At 43.7% G+C, this 15,393-nt stretch overlaps 1 protein-coding gene across 1 annotated transcript in view; it reads right to left on the bottom strand.

Annotated features, from left to right (window-relative positions):
- The window catches only part of PRKCE (protein kinase C epsilon), a 286,254-nt gene extending 276,074 nt beyond the window's left edge, over window positions 1–10,180 (bottom strand). The window contains exon 1 of the mRNA XM_021389975.1: window positions 9,833–10,180. Coding sequence (XP_021245650.1) covers window positions 9,833–10,180 — 348 coding nt within the window. The remainder of the gene's footprint in view (window positions 1–9,832) is intronic.

The following is a 15,393-nucleotide window of genomic DNA, read 5'->3' as shown; positions in this document are numbered from 1 at the left end:
TGGACTGCAATTTTTTGAAGACCAAAATCATAGTTCTGCTTCATATTAAAAAAAAATAACAACAACCAAACAAAAAAACCACAACAATGATAAAACAAACAAAACCGCCAAACAGTACCGGGTATTTTCTGCGACTAAGAGTCACCGCTAATTCCAGTAGGCAGCACCAACTAAAATTTTGCAACACTGTTTCCATCGCTTAGGAAAGCTCAGTTTTCAGTGTGGGATCACCTTCCTTCCATGCCTCACCAACAGCTAAAACCTGAGAATTTTGCTTGAAGCTCAAAGCTACCACATTACATTTCTTTTTTAAACCACTTCAGTAGTATAACTAACTGGAAATTCAGTGCATTGCTTCTGATTGAAGATAACTGCTCAGCCAGCCACCGGTCTGTTCCATCACTTCCCTGCTGCTTGCTGAGAAGCTCAGAGGGGACAAGCTTGAGAGGAGAACTGCTGAGCAAAGCTCACAGAGCTCTGGGTACCAAAGACACTTCTAAGTCCTACTGACATGAGCTTACCCATGCAGAGTGACAAGAGGGAGTGATGGAGCAATGGGAGTAAAAGCAATAAGGATATATATGGAAGCATTAACAAAAAAAAGAAAGAAAGAAAGAAACCTGAAACAAAAGCTAGGACAGCCACCCAGGACTTCAGGATGAGGTGATAACAGTGGACTGAAGAGAAAACAAGTGAGGCATGAGCTTCAGTGTTCTAGAGGTGCAAAGGCAATAAAGGGTAATGGGGAAGGAAAAGGAAAGGAAACTCAGAAAGAAAAAAAAAAAAAAAAAAAAAGGATTTCTCAAGAAATCCAACTTGAACCACACAAGAAAGAGAACAAAGTGAATGCAGCACATTTCTAGCCTTTCCCTTTCTAACACATTCTTTCTCACTGTTTTCACAGACCATGGATCAACCTCACTTCAAAATAAAGAGAAGTTGACAAATGCCACAAAGTTCTATGCAATGAGTAAATACGGTCCCAGTAAGAAAACTGCATTTGCAATAGTTTTTAATAGGATATTTCATTCATGTAGCCCTCTAGCACTGCCAACAACAGAATCTTAGGCAATCTTGTGAAGGTCAATATTGTTTATTGACCATTTTGAAACCAGAACAGATAAAGAAAGATGGAGAACTGGCACCATGAAGCCAGAACAGATGATAAAAAGGAAACTGAAAGAAAACAAGGAAGGAGAAAACACTGCTGTCTTTCTCACTTATGTTCCACAAACCAAAGCAATGTGATTACAACCATTTCCTTAACACTTTTTTAGAATATGCACCAGTCTTTTCTTCATGATCACACCACTATTGTATCTGCTTCATTGCTACCACTTTACTACTTGTCTAAAGATACTTGTAACTTGTAATATCTGTAAAGCCGTACACTTTTTATCAAGTTAAAAAGGCCAACATCCTGAAAAAATTAGAAGTTCTTGTCTTAGTTTCAGCTAGGACAGAATTCATCACACCAGACACTCTGAAGAGAACAATTCCATCCCAGCTGAAACTAAGACAGTTCTAAAATGTGTTAAGAAACCCTGGTTCCCCATAAGAAATTGCCTGACACATATTGGTACTGTGAAGAGCTGAAGGATACTCAGTTTGAAACCCAATTTAAGTTTGCCTACCCTAAATGAAGATTAAAGACACAGAGATACCATGCAGGCTGTTCAAACAAGGCAGATATGAAATTTATGTGGTAACACCTGGCCTTTATTGATGCTTTTTTGTTCCTGCATGCGATGAAATTGCCCAGCAGGATATCAGAAACAACCAAAATGATTCTGTTGTCAGTAACAATTAAATCAACTCAAGCTAGTTGATATAAAGCAAAAATGGCTGCCTGCTAACCTCTGATGGAATCAAGCTTCACCTTTTCTTTAAATTTGGAAAACAAAAGTCTTTTTTTTTTTTTTTTTTTNCTTTTTTTTTTTTTTTTTTTTTTTTTCCCCAAGCATGACGATTTTTTTCCTTCTGGACATTTGTTTTTCACCTTCAGAGAATGTGAAGTGATTCTAAAGTAATGAATGACTCTTTCTTATATACAGGGGCATTTTTTAAAATAGAAATTAAACTTCAAGACGAATGTAAAAAAACAAAAGTCTTTTTTTTTTTTTTTTTTTTTACTTCTGTTCCTCAACAATTCAAGACCTACAGAATTCTGTGGGGGGAAAAAAAAAAACCTCTTAGAACCATATAGCATTTCTCTAATACTGCTTCCAATAAAACAAATGTTAAAACTCCCATTAGATTTAATGTGAACATGACAGTATCACTAGGTTTTTCAGTTGTGCTGTTCAGACATATGTGAGAATCTGGCTTCTGTAACTTCTTGTAAGTCACAGCCATGAAAATTTAAGATTTTTTAATTCATAAGCAAAAGAACACTCTGAAATCAACTTTACTAGCAATTCAAGATACTAACTGTGACTAATGATATGAATATACAACAATTCTGCAGACACTCTCAAATTCTACTCATTTGCATTTTGTCTCATACAATGTAGTGTAAAGTGCATAACTGTCATTAAACTTACTCAATCTCCAAAATTATTTATTAGTTTTACAGTTGCAGTTTCATGCTAATATTGCCAAATATACTTCTAAAATCTTCTAGTGACTGCCTGCTAAATAGGAAAGTGGCCACTTAGAGACACAAGGTTGAAACTTCTGTCAGCCTTCTGTAATGACTGCTTTGCCCCCAGATGGCAGAAACTCCTGTAACTGCTACAATTTGCATGACTTAAAAGGACAACCGAGATAACTCCTTTCTTATGATCTTACTCAGTCTAGCTCCTTGCAAGAGACAAAAGGGTTAGTTTGCTTCCCCCTCCAAATGGCTGCTTTCCAAGCTGTCTTTGTGCTTCTAATCTTATTCCACATCCAGATAGTTCCAGCCCTACCTTTCCAAGAGTATGGAGGGAAAGTCTCTCCTCTTTGACTACAGATTTCCCATTACTGGCATACCCTGTCATTTCCAAAACCTCTCAGCACAAACTGGATGGAATAGATACCTTTTTTCTGCCTTACATTCTAGTAAATGGGGTGAGGGGAAAGGGATTAGGACAGTACTGAATAAAGCAGAAATGAATTCAACCATTCCGTTCCAATCAGAAATATTCTCACCTTCATTTTTTTATACAATGTATTCACATACATCCTTTCAAAATCTGAAACCCAAAATTCAATTTGTTTAAAGTTTAGTTTAGGGAGTGGAAACTAATTGCACTTAGAGGCCAAGTCCTATAATTCCAACTTAAATCCTTACTTCAGCAGTATTTAAAGAATTCTGGATGGGGAGGGCAGAGATTTAGTTTTGATGGCTGAGGAAAGCAGAAACCAGGCTTGCACATGTAAGATTTTCAGAAGAAGAATAAATCAGTAAGGGTAAAATGAAAGTAAAGGATGTTGTTAAATGGTATTTATTCTCAGTTTTCCTTGGAACACAGGCCCAATTCAGGAAAGAATTTAAACAGACTGAATAAAATTCAGTGAGCCCAGTGAACCCACTGAACTTGGTGGCTTACTCACAGCCACGAAGTTCTGCACAGTGTCTACAGAAACGCTTGGGCTGCAGTGATATGCACTGTCTAAAAACTGGCTCAAAACATAGGAATAGTTGTCATCAGATTTGGACATTTCTAGAAGTCCATCTTAGAACTAGTAATACCTATGAACTGAACTATGTTACTGGCAACATTATTCTACAGCTTCTACAGAGCTCAGGAGAAGTGTTGTTCTAGCCACTACCAGCATCGTTCTTATAGCAGCAGTAAGAGGAACATCAGTCAGTCATAGGGTCAAATCCCGACCTACAAGTATGACAATTAAGTGCTAAGTGAAATCCATGTTTGACTACACTCTTTGGGACTTCAAAGGCGATAGCCTGAGCAAAGCAGGCAAAAATAAATAAATAAATAGTAATAGTCGAAAAACAACAGAAAACAAACAAAAAACAATAGGTCAGTGATTACCGGAAGGCCATCTACTAACTAGTCAATTTACTTATGCCAGCTCATCCTTGTCTCCTACACACACAGCTTTCTGTTGCTGTTAAAGAGGCAGCTGGAGTACATGGAGCACCAGCAACTATTGATAATCCTTCCCCAGGTTTCTCTCCATGCCTCATCTCTTTCTTTCCCAACATTGCCCTTTCCCTCTCCCCACAGCAGTGGCTGCACAGGCAGTTTTTCCCCCTGTATGAATCCTCAGCAGGCTGGGAAGCACTGCAGGTGAGCAGGAGCTGCTGGGAGAGAACATTTCTAGCAAAGAGTAGGAGTAGACGTGTGCAGCTGCAGAAAGGGATTGACATGAGGGAGTGGGTGAGCTGCGTGATGACTGTACCACATCCATAGCAGTGAGGGAAAATAAAAGGCACAGAGGGAGACAGGACGGGGGAGAAGGCAAAGCACTTGTACAAAAGCACTCTCCAACATCCCCCCTCTGCCCTTCACAACCGCCCACCCTCAGAATTGCACCAAGTCCCTGTGAAGCCCTGCTGGCTGCTGCTCACCCCCCAGCCTTGCCCAGTGCCAGCCTTGTAACACAGAAACCTATCCAACAGGACAGCAATTTCCCTTTCATTTCAACAAATACTCTTCTGATAACAATGCTTTTCAGCAGCTCATGAACTGTAGTTTAGATGAGATGTAAAGCTTTCACAAACAACATGCTAGGCCTTTCAGCACCACCTGCACAGATAAGTTCAGCTGGTGAATGAAAATAAAAATGAAAATACACTGCAATCATGCACTGTTAGTCCAGTGACAGCCTTCAACAGAGGATCCTGTGCAGTGACCCATGATAAGATGATCGTGACCCCACTCTCTGCTCACTAGCTATAAGAGATCACCTATTGTCTAGAATGAGGTGCCATTTCAGCAACAGAAAAGGCAGAAGGCTACTAAATAAATGAACAAACCACTCTTCTCCGCCCCAAGAAACCCATCCTCTGATAAGCCCAAGTAGTTTTCCCAGTTAATGTGGGTGAGAAGCAGGAAGGAGAAGGCTGTAATTCCCAAGTAAATGGACAGCTCACAGGATTGAGGACTCAGATGTGTTTTAATTCTTCCCCTGCTATTCCCTCCTAGATTTCTTACTGCTCTTTTTCTAAAGTGCTGCTAGATTTTCTACTGCATGGAATACTTGTTCCTGTCATTGCTAGCCATGTCAAAGCCAGGACCTGATGTCTGTATTCTGCTTGCATCTGCTCCTTACATCAATCACACCTTACGAGAGGTAAGCACTATGACATTCAGAGCAGCATTACCCTGGGTGCCTAACTTTACAAACTGCAGCTTTGAGATCCAGAACTCAGTCTTTCCAATTGGAAAATTTCATCAGCAGTATGCTATAAGCATGATAGAAAACCATGTAACTCAGCAGCTCAATGAGTATGTAAAACAGTGTCCATTTTTCCCATTCCATCTCCCAAAGCTCATCATCAAGTTGCTGTTGAGATATTGCATTAATTCATAAGAAACTTGCTTTACGCAATGGTGGCACAGCTGCATGACTAACTTCACATTAATAAAATGTAAATATGAAAGAATGCTTTTAAAAGTGTGTTTGAAAAGATCTTACGAATCAACAATGAAGAATAAAAAAAAGGAAGAATGGAAGATATTTAAGGCTAGAAAAGAGAAGCTCACTGAAATCTGTGTTTTAAATTTTCACTGACAGTGTTAGGGATTTTTTTTAAGACAGCAGAAAATTGAACTTGTTTAATTAATATAAATACAGCTGTGAAATATTCTGAGTGGAAATACAGGCTTTTCTTGCTAAATGTTGTGATGTTCAGACTGATTAAGTTCTGCTACTCAGCGTGCAAAAGGATTTCTTAGGACAACTCAATAGCGTTTCTCATGTACAGTCAAGCTAACGGCTAAGACCCTTAGATGAAGTCTTTGGCATCGGTCCAGTTACACTGATTTCATCTATCGCCAACTCTGAAAAGTAGACGTGAACTCAGAACCCATAGTACCAGTCATTCAAACCCATAAATATTGATCAGTCTAATTCACAAAAGTATAACCACCGGGCTAAATGTTAAAGGAATCTTCCTTCCTGATTTAAAATCTACAGATAAAAGTGTAGCTACAGTATCAACTCAACTGCAATGCAAACACAAACTGTTTACATATGTAACACATAAGAAAACTAAATAAATATTTTGTTATTACATGAATCACCTAACTCAAAAGATACCGTTTTTTTAAATTCAGTAAGAACTTTCATGTTGTTTATTGTTCTGCATCTTCTATTTATGAAAATGTAAGTCCATCAATAACCTTTTGAATATGCTTTGTGCCGTCCTGTATAACATTTCATTCACTTATAGGAATAAGTCTGCAATTGAAAGCTCTCTTTAAAACCGCAGTGTAGCCAGTATTAAAAAAAAAAATCTGCAAAACTGATACTTTGATTATGCTATGTCTATATTGGTGCACCACTGGAAAAGCAGCCATATTCTTAATTCTCACTATCCAAACCAAATATTTTCTTATTGGCCCTCCTTTAGAGGAAATGTATGTATTTTGTTTAGAAGCTTCCATCTAGTAAAGTATGAACTAGCATGTTTGGCCACAACTTAATTTTTCTGCGTATGTATGTTCAGAAAGTATAAATATCATAAGGTTAAAAATCATTCGTGCAACCATCAAATACTCTGCAGACAAAAGGAACTAGGATTTTGCACATTTATCTTACCCATTCCAATACAATAGACGCTATCATGATTTCAAGCTTTGTACTTGTTTATCATTAGTGTTTCCGCTGTAACCATGGCATTGGTATATAGCACGGGCTTAACAGTGAGAAAAATACCCAGTATTTTCCTTAAAAAATCATCTCTTACAAAACACATGAGGATGCACACAATGGCTAAAAAAGGGAAGAAAAAAAAATAAAGGTAGACAAGCAGGCAAAATAGAGGAATTGTTTCTTTTCAGGGGAAAAAAAAAAAAGAGCCAAAACAATATTTCTGTGTAAGTCCTTTTTTCATCTTGGACTTCTGACAAGAATCTAGAAATATATGACAGCGTAAGTCATAACCTTCAGCCTAGTGCAGATATTATAAAACAAATACTGAAATTTCCTTACAGAAACGCATGCAGTGTTATGCAAAATTCAATGCATTAAAGCAATTAGTATATTGGCAAGAGCCGCTCTCAAAATATGAGCATTTTCTCAGAACTATTTCAACAGTGATAGTCCAATCCTGCAAGATCTGTTGCATCATTCTGAAGGTAAAAAGGGGCGGCAATGCAATTACATCAAACAGACTGAACAAGTACATGGTACCCATTCCAACTTTTAGGACTCCTTAAAGGGAAACACTCAGAATGGCATAAAAATATTTTATAGTCTCCGAGAGTGTTTATAGCTTGATATTGGTATTTCAAGCATGAAGGAGGAATGGGCTTCTGTGATAGCTGCTTTTAATTTGCTTGCCATAAAGTTGAGGAAGGGTGCTACAAAAACATCTGCCTTGAATGCCAAGAGCTTAATGAAGGAATTAGTCCTCTTACTAAACAGAAGAAACAGACAACAACAAATCAGGTCTTAGTCTTACATCGATTTAGGCCATGTGCATTTTCCTTACCCTGTGACAACCATTTAACTAATTTAGTTGAGAGAAGACTTATTTTTTGCAAGTTTTAATACAGACCCCAGACACTGATGAAGAAAACAATAAATCTATGTACATCACCGTACACTCTATAGAGATGTCGTGGTCACTGGCCTTATTTAAGTCAGTGAAATCAGATGAACAAACAGTGTGATTTTGTAAAAGCCAGTTCTCTGGGGTTTCTTACCTATTAACAATGCAATAAACACACTCAGTATTAAAATAGCAATGACACATTTTGTAAAATTGAAGATTCTGGGAAAGTAAAATACAATTCTACAAATGCCTGCTCCCTCTAGTTCCAACTGTGTTTCAGAGGAGGTGGTGTTTTCTGCGTATTGTATGCAAAATGAGGACTTACAGCATGAAAATAGAATTTAAAGAAGAAGTAAATGATGCTTTAGATACCATATTATACTGAGCTAACCAATTATGATCCGGTGCCACCTACTCAACTCTGTCACATCAACACACAACGGCAGTCACTCCCTTGTCTCCTCCCACCCAGTGGATGCTGGACAGCAATGAATCCTGCTGCATTAAAATACAGCATTTATATGATTCAGCTATTTAGTTCCCCCCAGAACATGTTTACAATGGGCCTCAATCTGCTAAATTCCACTATTTACCCAGGGAACAGGTTTGGATGTTTGAATTCACCTCAGAAATCAGAGCCAGGATGTACCCTCGCATGCCAGCCCACCAAAATTCAAACCTGGCATCAGTAACCTGCAAGGTCCTTCCAGATTTGGCAACACACTCAGAACGTGTACCATGTACAGAAGGAACATATTCAATTATTTCTTCACTAAAAATCCATGATGACATCCCCATTCCATTGGTCTCAGCGATGAAATACACTCTGATTTCAGAAGAACCACAACACGATTATCATTCAATCCAGGTAAAAGACATCTGCAATACTGCTGCATTTGTCTTTTCCTGATTTGGCTACTTTTTCTCTGCCTATCACTGAGTTTTATGATCCAAGCTTACTAACGTGTAGCTTTTATACAGCAGCAGAATAATCTAGATCTTAATTATCACAATGTAACATGTAGCAGAAGTGGACAATATTTTGAAGTTGTAAACGTAAAAGTTGTAACGGTGAAGTTATTCAGCTCTTAATCAGCATAAATAGAGCCTTCCCATTGTTCTGATGTCTCTTTATACCACTGCATCAAGTAAAGGAGCTTCAAAGGATACGTGAAGCTCAGAGCTGTTAACTCTTGCTATTTTCACTTTGCCCTGGGTTCTTGCCAGCAAAACATTACCCTAACCATAACAAATAAACACGCAAAGATGAGCCTACACATTTCAGATAGATGGCCAGGCAGGGCACATTTAAAATTAGAAGCCAGTTACTACTGTTTTATACATCTTATCTAAAGAATACGCCATTTAACCATTTAGCTGCAGAAATGTGTATATTCCTGTTTCTCGTGCTTCTTTTTGGTTTTTTTTTTTCCTCAGTGCTAAATCACAGTACCTGAGGCAGTCAGACCAAGGATTTTGAGGCTTTTTTGTACTCCTACTGAAGCACATTCACCTCTGGGTCTCTGAGATGCAGTAGAAGCTGTTCAGCACATTGTGCATACAGGCAGCAGAATCTGCCTGGTTGGGGCCAAAATCCACCAGAATCCCTTTATCAATTTCAGGCATTTGAAGAAGCACTGCATTAGGTCTATGCATAAAGGTCCAGACCATCTAGGGGAAGGAGGAGCAGCAGCACTGATGCAGTGAGCTTTCGAGTGACATGATGGCCCCAAAGTGTCTGGTATCAGAGGTCAGACCTGGGGTTTTAAGGCTTGTCATGACCTCGTCATGGCTTCGTCACTTCACACTGAAATGAACACGGTCTAAGAGCTGGCTCTGGGTTTTGTTGTACTGTATTTATGGATTGGCTGGGGGGTTGAACAGCAAGATAACTGGACCTGTGTTTATGTAACATAATTTCAGAAGTGGTAATTATACATCTCTTAGAGACGATGTATTTTTCTTTCTTCCCATACCTGCAGATCACATGCATTAGATAGACAGTAACCATGACTATCTTGGTGTAACAAAGCACAGAAATAATGAAAAGCCTTCCGAACTATGGCATGCCCTTGGCAGCCTAGCTCTGCAATACAGATGGTGCACCCAGAGCAATGCTACCAATACATCCATCTCTGTACGGGCAGCATGAGCACTCACCCAGTCCTCGAAGTGGCGGCTCCCATTCTGCAGCAGGTCCTCGAACTGTATAGTGCAGTTAGCTACAAAATCGTCGTACCCGATGGGGGCATCGTGGAAAACAGCCATCTCTATCTTCCTGCCGTTGCAAACATCGGTGACAAATTCATCATTCCACGCGGGACTGTTGGTCTTTTGCTTGGTGGAGGTCTGCCCAATCCTGGAGTCGTCCACATTGAGGGCTATGTAAGGGTCCAGCAGGAAGGTCTGCGGCCTGGGGCCCACCGCATGCCTCAAGGACCACGCCGTGGGCTTCAGATTCACCGCCTCGCAGATCTTGATCTTCAGCAAGCCATTGAAAACCACCATGGCTGGACGGACGGCAGCACTTTCCCGGGATCAGGCACTGGCACGACGCGCTCGCACAGAGCGGAGGGAGGAGGGCTCGCCAATAAATAGGGGCAGGTCTGGGAGAGGGGGAGCGGGACGCCGCGCGAGTCCCCTCGCGTCGCCGCCGCCGTTACCTTGGATTATTTCGCCTTCGCTCTTGCGACACCCAGTGAATGCATTTATTTTCTTGCCCGTGCTTCTAACGGAAAACAAGGGAGGGGGGCCGCAGGGGAGGGGGAGGCTGCAGGAACCCCCGAAGGCGATCCCGAGGCGGTCGGCGCGGACCTCGAGCAGAAGCCTCCTCCCCGCACCTACACCATAATCCCGGCCGGGGCTCCGCAAAGGGGGCAGCGCCGCGACCCGAGGCTCCGGCAGCCGCCAGCCCTGCCCGCCGGCGGCACAACAATACCCGCACACGCGAGGCGGAGGCACCGGCCGCCCCACCAGCCCCGCTACTGCGCGCTCCCCGCTCGCCCAGCGGCCACCCGGGCACCTTCCAGCAGCGGCAGCGGCGGCCGCCGCCCGTCCCGCGCCTCCTCCTCCTCCTCCTCCGCCGCCGAGGCCGAGGAGCCGGCGCGGCGACCCCCGCGCATGGGGCGGGGGGGCGACGGCAGCGGAGCCGAGCGGGCCGCGCGGCTCTCGGCGGGCTCCGGCTGGGCGGCCGCCGCCCTGGCGATGGGCAGAGCCGCCGCCTCCCTCCCGCCGGCCGCCCCCCGCCACCCCCCACCACCCCCCCCCCCCTCACCCCCCCCGCCGGCCGCCCCCCGCCACCCCCCACCACCCCCCCCCCCCTCACCCCCCCCGCCGGCCGCCCCCCGCCCGCGTCCCTCCCTCCCGCCCGGCCGCCTCCCTGCCTGCCTCCTGCTCTCCTCCCTCGCTCGCTGCGCGCAGCCCAACCCGCCTCTCGCCGCCGCTCCGCCGCTCGTGCAGGAAATGCGCAAAAGACGTCAGTGTGCGAGCGAGTGTGTGTGCGTGCGTGTGCGGGGAGCGCGGGCGGCGGGAGCGCGAGGGCGTGCGGAAACTTCGGCGGTGGCAAGCGGCGCCCGGGCCGCTTTCCTCACCGCTCTCCGGCCCTCCCGGCTGCCTTTCACCGATTCGTGTCGTATTTTATTTCTTATTCTTTGTTACACTTATTATCGCTGTTGTTATTCCCTCCTCTGTCCTCCTCCTCCTCCTCCCGGGATAAGAGTGGCGTGCAAAAAAACCATCCCCGATCGCCTTCCTCCCGGGCTTTAAATAGCCCCTCCGGTTCTACTCCTGCACTCCTCGGGCCGCCGCACGCCCGCTCCCACCCGGGCGAGGAACAGCTCGCCCCGAAGCCCGGATCGCTAGCTCCTCCCCACTACAGCGTCGCCCCCCGGGGCCCTTTAGCCGCGACCCGGTCCCGCGAAGAACCGCGGCCGTGGAGCACCGCCGCCGCCTGTCAGCGACGAACCCCGGCTCGCGCGCCCCGCGCCGCCCCCGCCCGCCGGGCCGCCGCGGCAGAGGCACGGTTACGTCAGCGGGGGCCGGGCCGGAGGAAGAGTTTCCCCGCGGTGTGCGAGCGCCGGGAAGTGCCGTGCACGGCCGGGGGAAGCGGCCCTTCGCTGCCCGACTGGAGGAACACGGCTGCGGCCCGGCCTGGCCGCTGTTCGCGACGCCCCCAGCCCCTCTGCTGCCCCGGCCCCAGCTCGGCCCGGCCTCTCCCGGCGCTAAGGGGAAGCGCCGCGGGGAGTAATCGCGGCTGTGCTGGAAAGATACTGAAAGGGGAAATAAATCTCCTAAAAGGGTGTGCTTGCTATACTAGCGATTTGATTTTGGTCGTTTTCGTCGCCGTGGTGCTGACTGCCGTGTTAAACAACCAGGAAACTTTGCACAGAATCTCCCCCCCAGAACAATTTTGAGTTGACAATTTCACCTGTCTTTTTTTTTTAAAGAAAGTCATCGGGAAAGGGCTCTTGCACAACATTTGAACTGACTTTCCTGTCAGAAAAAAAAATGTCGGGCCAGCTCTTGTGTTCAAGAGGGCAGCTGGGGGAATTCGAGGCAGCATGAAGGAAGAACCCGACTGCCAGGACACACTCCAGTGAGTCCGTGAGAGATGAGCGCTGAGGCTTGACTCTGGACCTGGCATTCCTGACGTGGCAGCAGCAATCAGGTAACCATGTGTTTTTGCAGGCAGTGGCTCAGAGGCATGTGCTGTGTGGAGCTGATGAAACAGCTCTGGTGTCTGTTTCCACGGTAGTTCCCAGGTAGAAGATGTGGTACTAATGAAGCCTAAGTGTCACGAGAGCATTCACATAACAGGAGAAAGCCTTTCGTGCGCCAGTTGCCACTTCATCTGCTAGTAAAAGCAGTAGTATGGTAAAATCTCCACGTTCATTATCCTGACATTCCCCGAGTGCAGTCGTTTGATACAAAGCCATGATAAGGCCCAATTACAGGAGCCTTCCCTCACAATTCAGCCTTCCTTGTGCTCCCAGTGGCTGTCATACATCTATCACCTGTTTCTGTAAAGAAGTGTGCTCACAGGCCCCACCAGAAATAGCAGGATCACCCACTCCTTCCCTCCCAAAAACACTCACAACCTAGCGCGTATCACGCTACATATTCAGTTGTGTGTTCTCGATGCTAGTGCACGAGGAAGAGCTCTGTAATTAAATCTTTCCTCTGGATGTGTTTGTGTAGTAATGTAAACAATATGCTCAATTTCCTTAAATATTAGAAAATGCAAAAGCTGAACTTATACACTGTTTAATTTTGACTGATTATCTGAAAGAGACCTGCAACTATGTATAGTCTGAATGCCCTAGGTAGAATGTGAGTAAACACAGTCTCCATGGTGAGTTCAATAACCCAGTGTGTCTGCAAGGTCACACTTGCATATGAGAGCAGCCTGAATCAATCTGGACTATTAACACAATATACAGAACAATATCAATAAATCTCATATTTCACTAAATGTATATTTAACCTACTGCAAATTCATGAGTACTTAGGCACTGGTGTCTAATTTGGCCCATCTACTCTTTTCCATTTTCCATGCACTGAAACAAGCTAGGGTTTGGTTTCACAAATCTTTTTTTTTAAGGAGACTGCCTGCATGAATAAGCATTTACAAACTGACTTAGCATCAGTCATCTCCATCCTTACACTGGTTAGTAAAATACACATACCTTAAATATTTTCACTTTTATATACATGAGTACTATTCTGAAAGTTAACACCTCCTGTATTGTTCCACAATATCAGAGGTGGATGTTGGTGGTATGGCAGTAGAGGCTGAACCTTCCCAACAATATTTCATTATATTCTGTTGCCCTGTGACAGATGGCAGCAGAGGGGCAGTCTGACAACATTGTGCCTGATGTGGAAGTGTGGGTGGAGCAGAGGTATAGAACTGGATTCCTACATGAGGGAAAAAAAGAATGCACTCATCAGTGCTTGCTGTACATTTATGGAGACCGAACGGCGGGTGTGAACACAGTGAGGCAGTGGGTGGTGTGTATCAGCAGTGGTGACAGCAACAGTGGCTCACCTCCACTGGTGCAGATTGTTATGAGCACAGCACGCAGGCTCTTGTTCATTACTGGTGAGAATGGACAGCTAACAGTGGTGACTGTTGTAAAATAGTGTTTTGTATCTGAGAATTTGCTCTATCAAGTAGTGTTCTTGTGCTCTTTCCATCTGTTGTAGTTTCTATGGAAATAAGTAGGAGGCATTACTTTCAGAGCAACCTATGTACATATAAAATTAACTTTAGGAAAGCTTGCCCATGTCTTTTACACTAAGCTGCTACTAACTTACCAAAGACCCTAAAACAATATTCTTAAAATCCAGTAACTGAAGTACAGTGAACAATACTTCCTGCAAATGCCATCAGAAAAAAAACAGACCAGTAGCCTGAAAAATTCTAAGTGACAGAAAATATTCCAACTGCATGTGCAATTTTCCACTTGAAAGGTTTTAAAATATTTGTTTCTTGATTTGGAGGATTTGGTTCTTGAAGAACTGAAGAGCAATTGCTATTCCTTCTGTGTATCACGAGGTTAAAGACAAGACACAGCACATGAAAGATTTCTGCTGCAGACGGACAGTAAAAAGCACTCTACCTGTAGTTCTGTGTTCTGTTGCAAAGGCTACAACTCTGCACGCAGTTGCCTGCAATGAACAGCCTTTCAGCACCTGCTTTTACTCCTCTAAACCCGTCTCTGCCTTCTCTGTTTGGTTTGCAGTGGCAGCGACATGGAGGGAACAGGCAAGCTGCAGGCAGTTCGTTACCTTGAGACAGCCCCTGACCTTTCCATGGCCCGTGAATCCTCCGAGCTCTATGGAGAAACAGCACTATCTGGTGGAGGGAGTGTGTAAAATCCTGTCAGCCATGCGCTGTGCTCAGTTATTAGAGCTACAATTGCAACTGCTTTAGTGGTTTTCTTGCCCAAAGTTGATATACAGTTTTGGCGTGGTTTCCTGAGATTTTTTTTTCTTTTAATAATGCAAACGGCAAGTGAGTATATCCAGCTACGTCTTTATAAAACTGATGCTTTTATCAGTTTCTACTGCTTTCCTGAAGAATTTTTTCACCCTCTGAGAAATGTTGGTATGTTCCCTGGATTTTCCAAGTACAACAATATGAAAGAAAGAGAGAAAAAATGTTTGGGTATAATTTTAAAAGAAGTGTTATTTTTTAAAGTTATGTAAAGCAGATGCAAGTGGAATAAAGTCAAACTCGCATTCAAGGAGAGATTTGTAGAAACATCTTCATGTCAGAAATGAAGTAAAACCCAGAACCCGAGTTACAAACTTGTGAAACTTTGGCTCTGAATTGACTCTGGACATAAACGCATTCATAGAATCACAGAATATTCTGAGTTGGAAGGGACCCATAAGGATCATTCAGTCCAACTCCGGGCCCCACATAGGACCACAGGACCACCTAAAAATCAGACCCTATGTCTGAAAAGCATAACGTATGTAAAAGCATGTATGAAAAGCATCACGTTTGTGAAGATGTTGGCTAGTATCAGTACGCCCACTGAATTCCACCAAACTTCATCCATATTCTTATGCAAGTGAAATAGTTGAGTGTTAGTGTGATTGGTCCCTTCCTGGCAAGAAATAACTGGAATCAAAGATTGGTCGTGAATGCTGAATATCTTTGAAAGACAAATTACTATTTAGTTATCTAATTTTTTGACACACAGCCCTGGAAA

This window comes from Numida meleagris, chromosome 3 (assembly GCF_002078875.1).
Source record: "Numida meleagris isolate 19003 breed g44 Domestic line chromosome 3, NumMel1.0, whole genome shotgun sequence".
Lineage (NCBI taxonomy): Eukaryota > Metazoa > Chordata > Aves > Galliformes > Numididae > Numida > Numida meleagris.
This window is presented reverse-complemented; position numbering and strand designations above follow the sequence as displayed.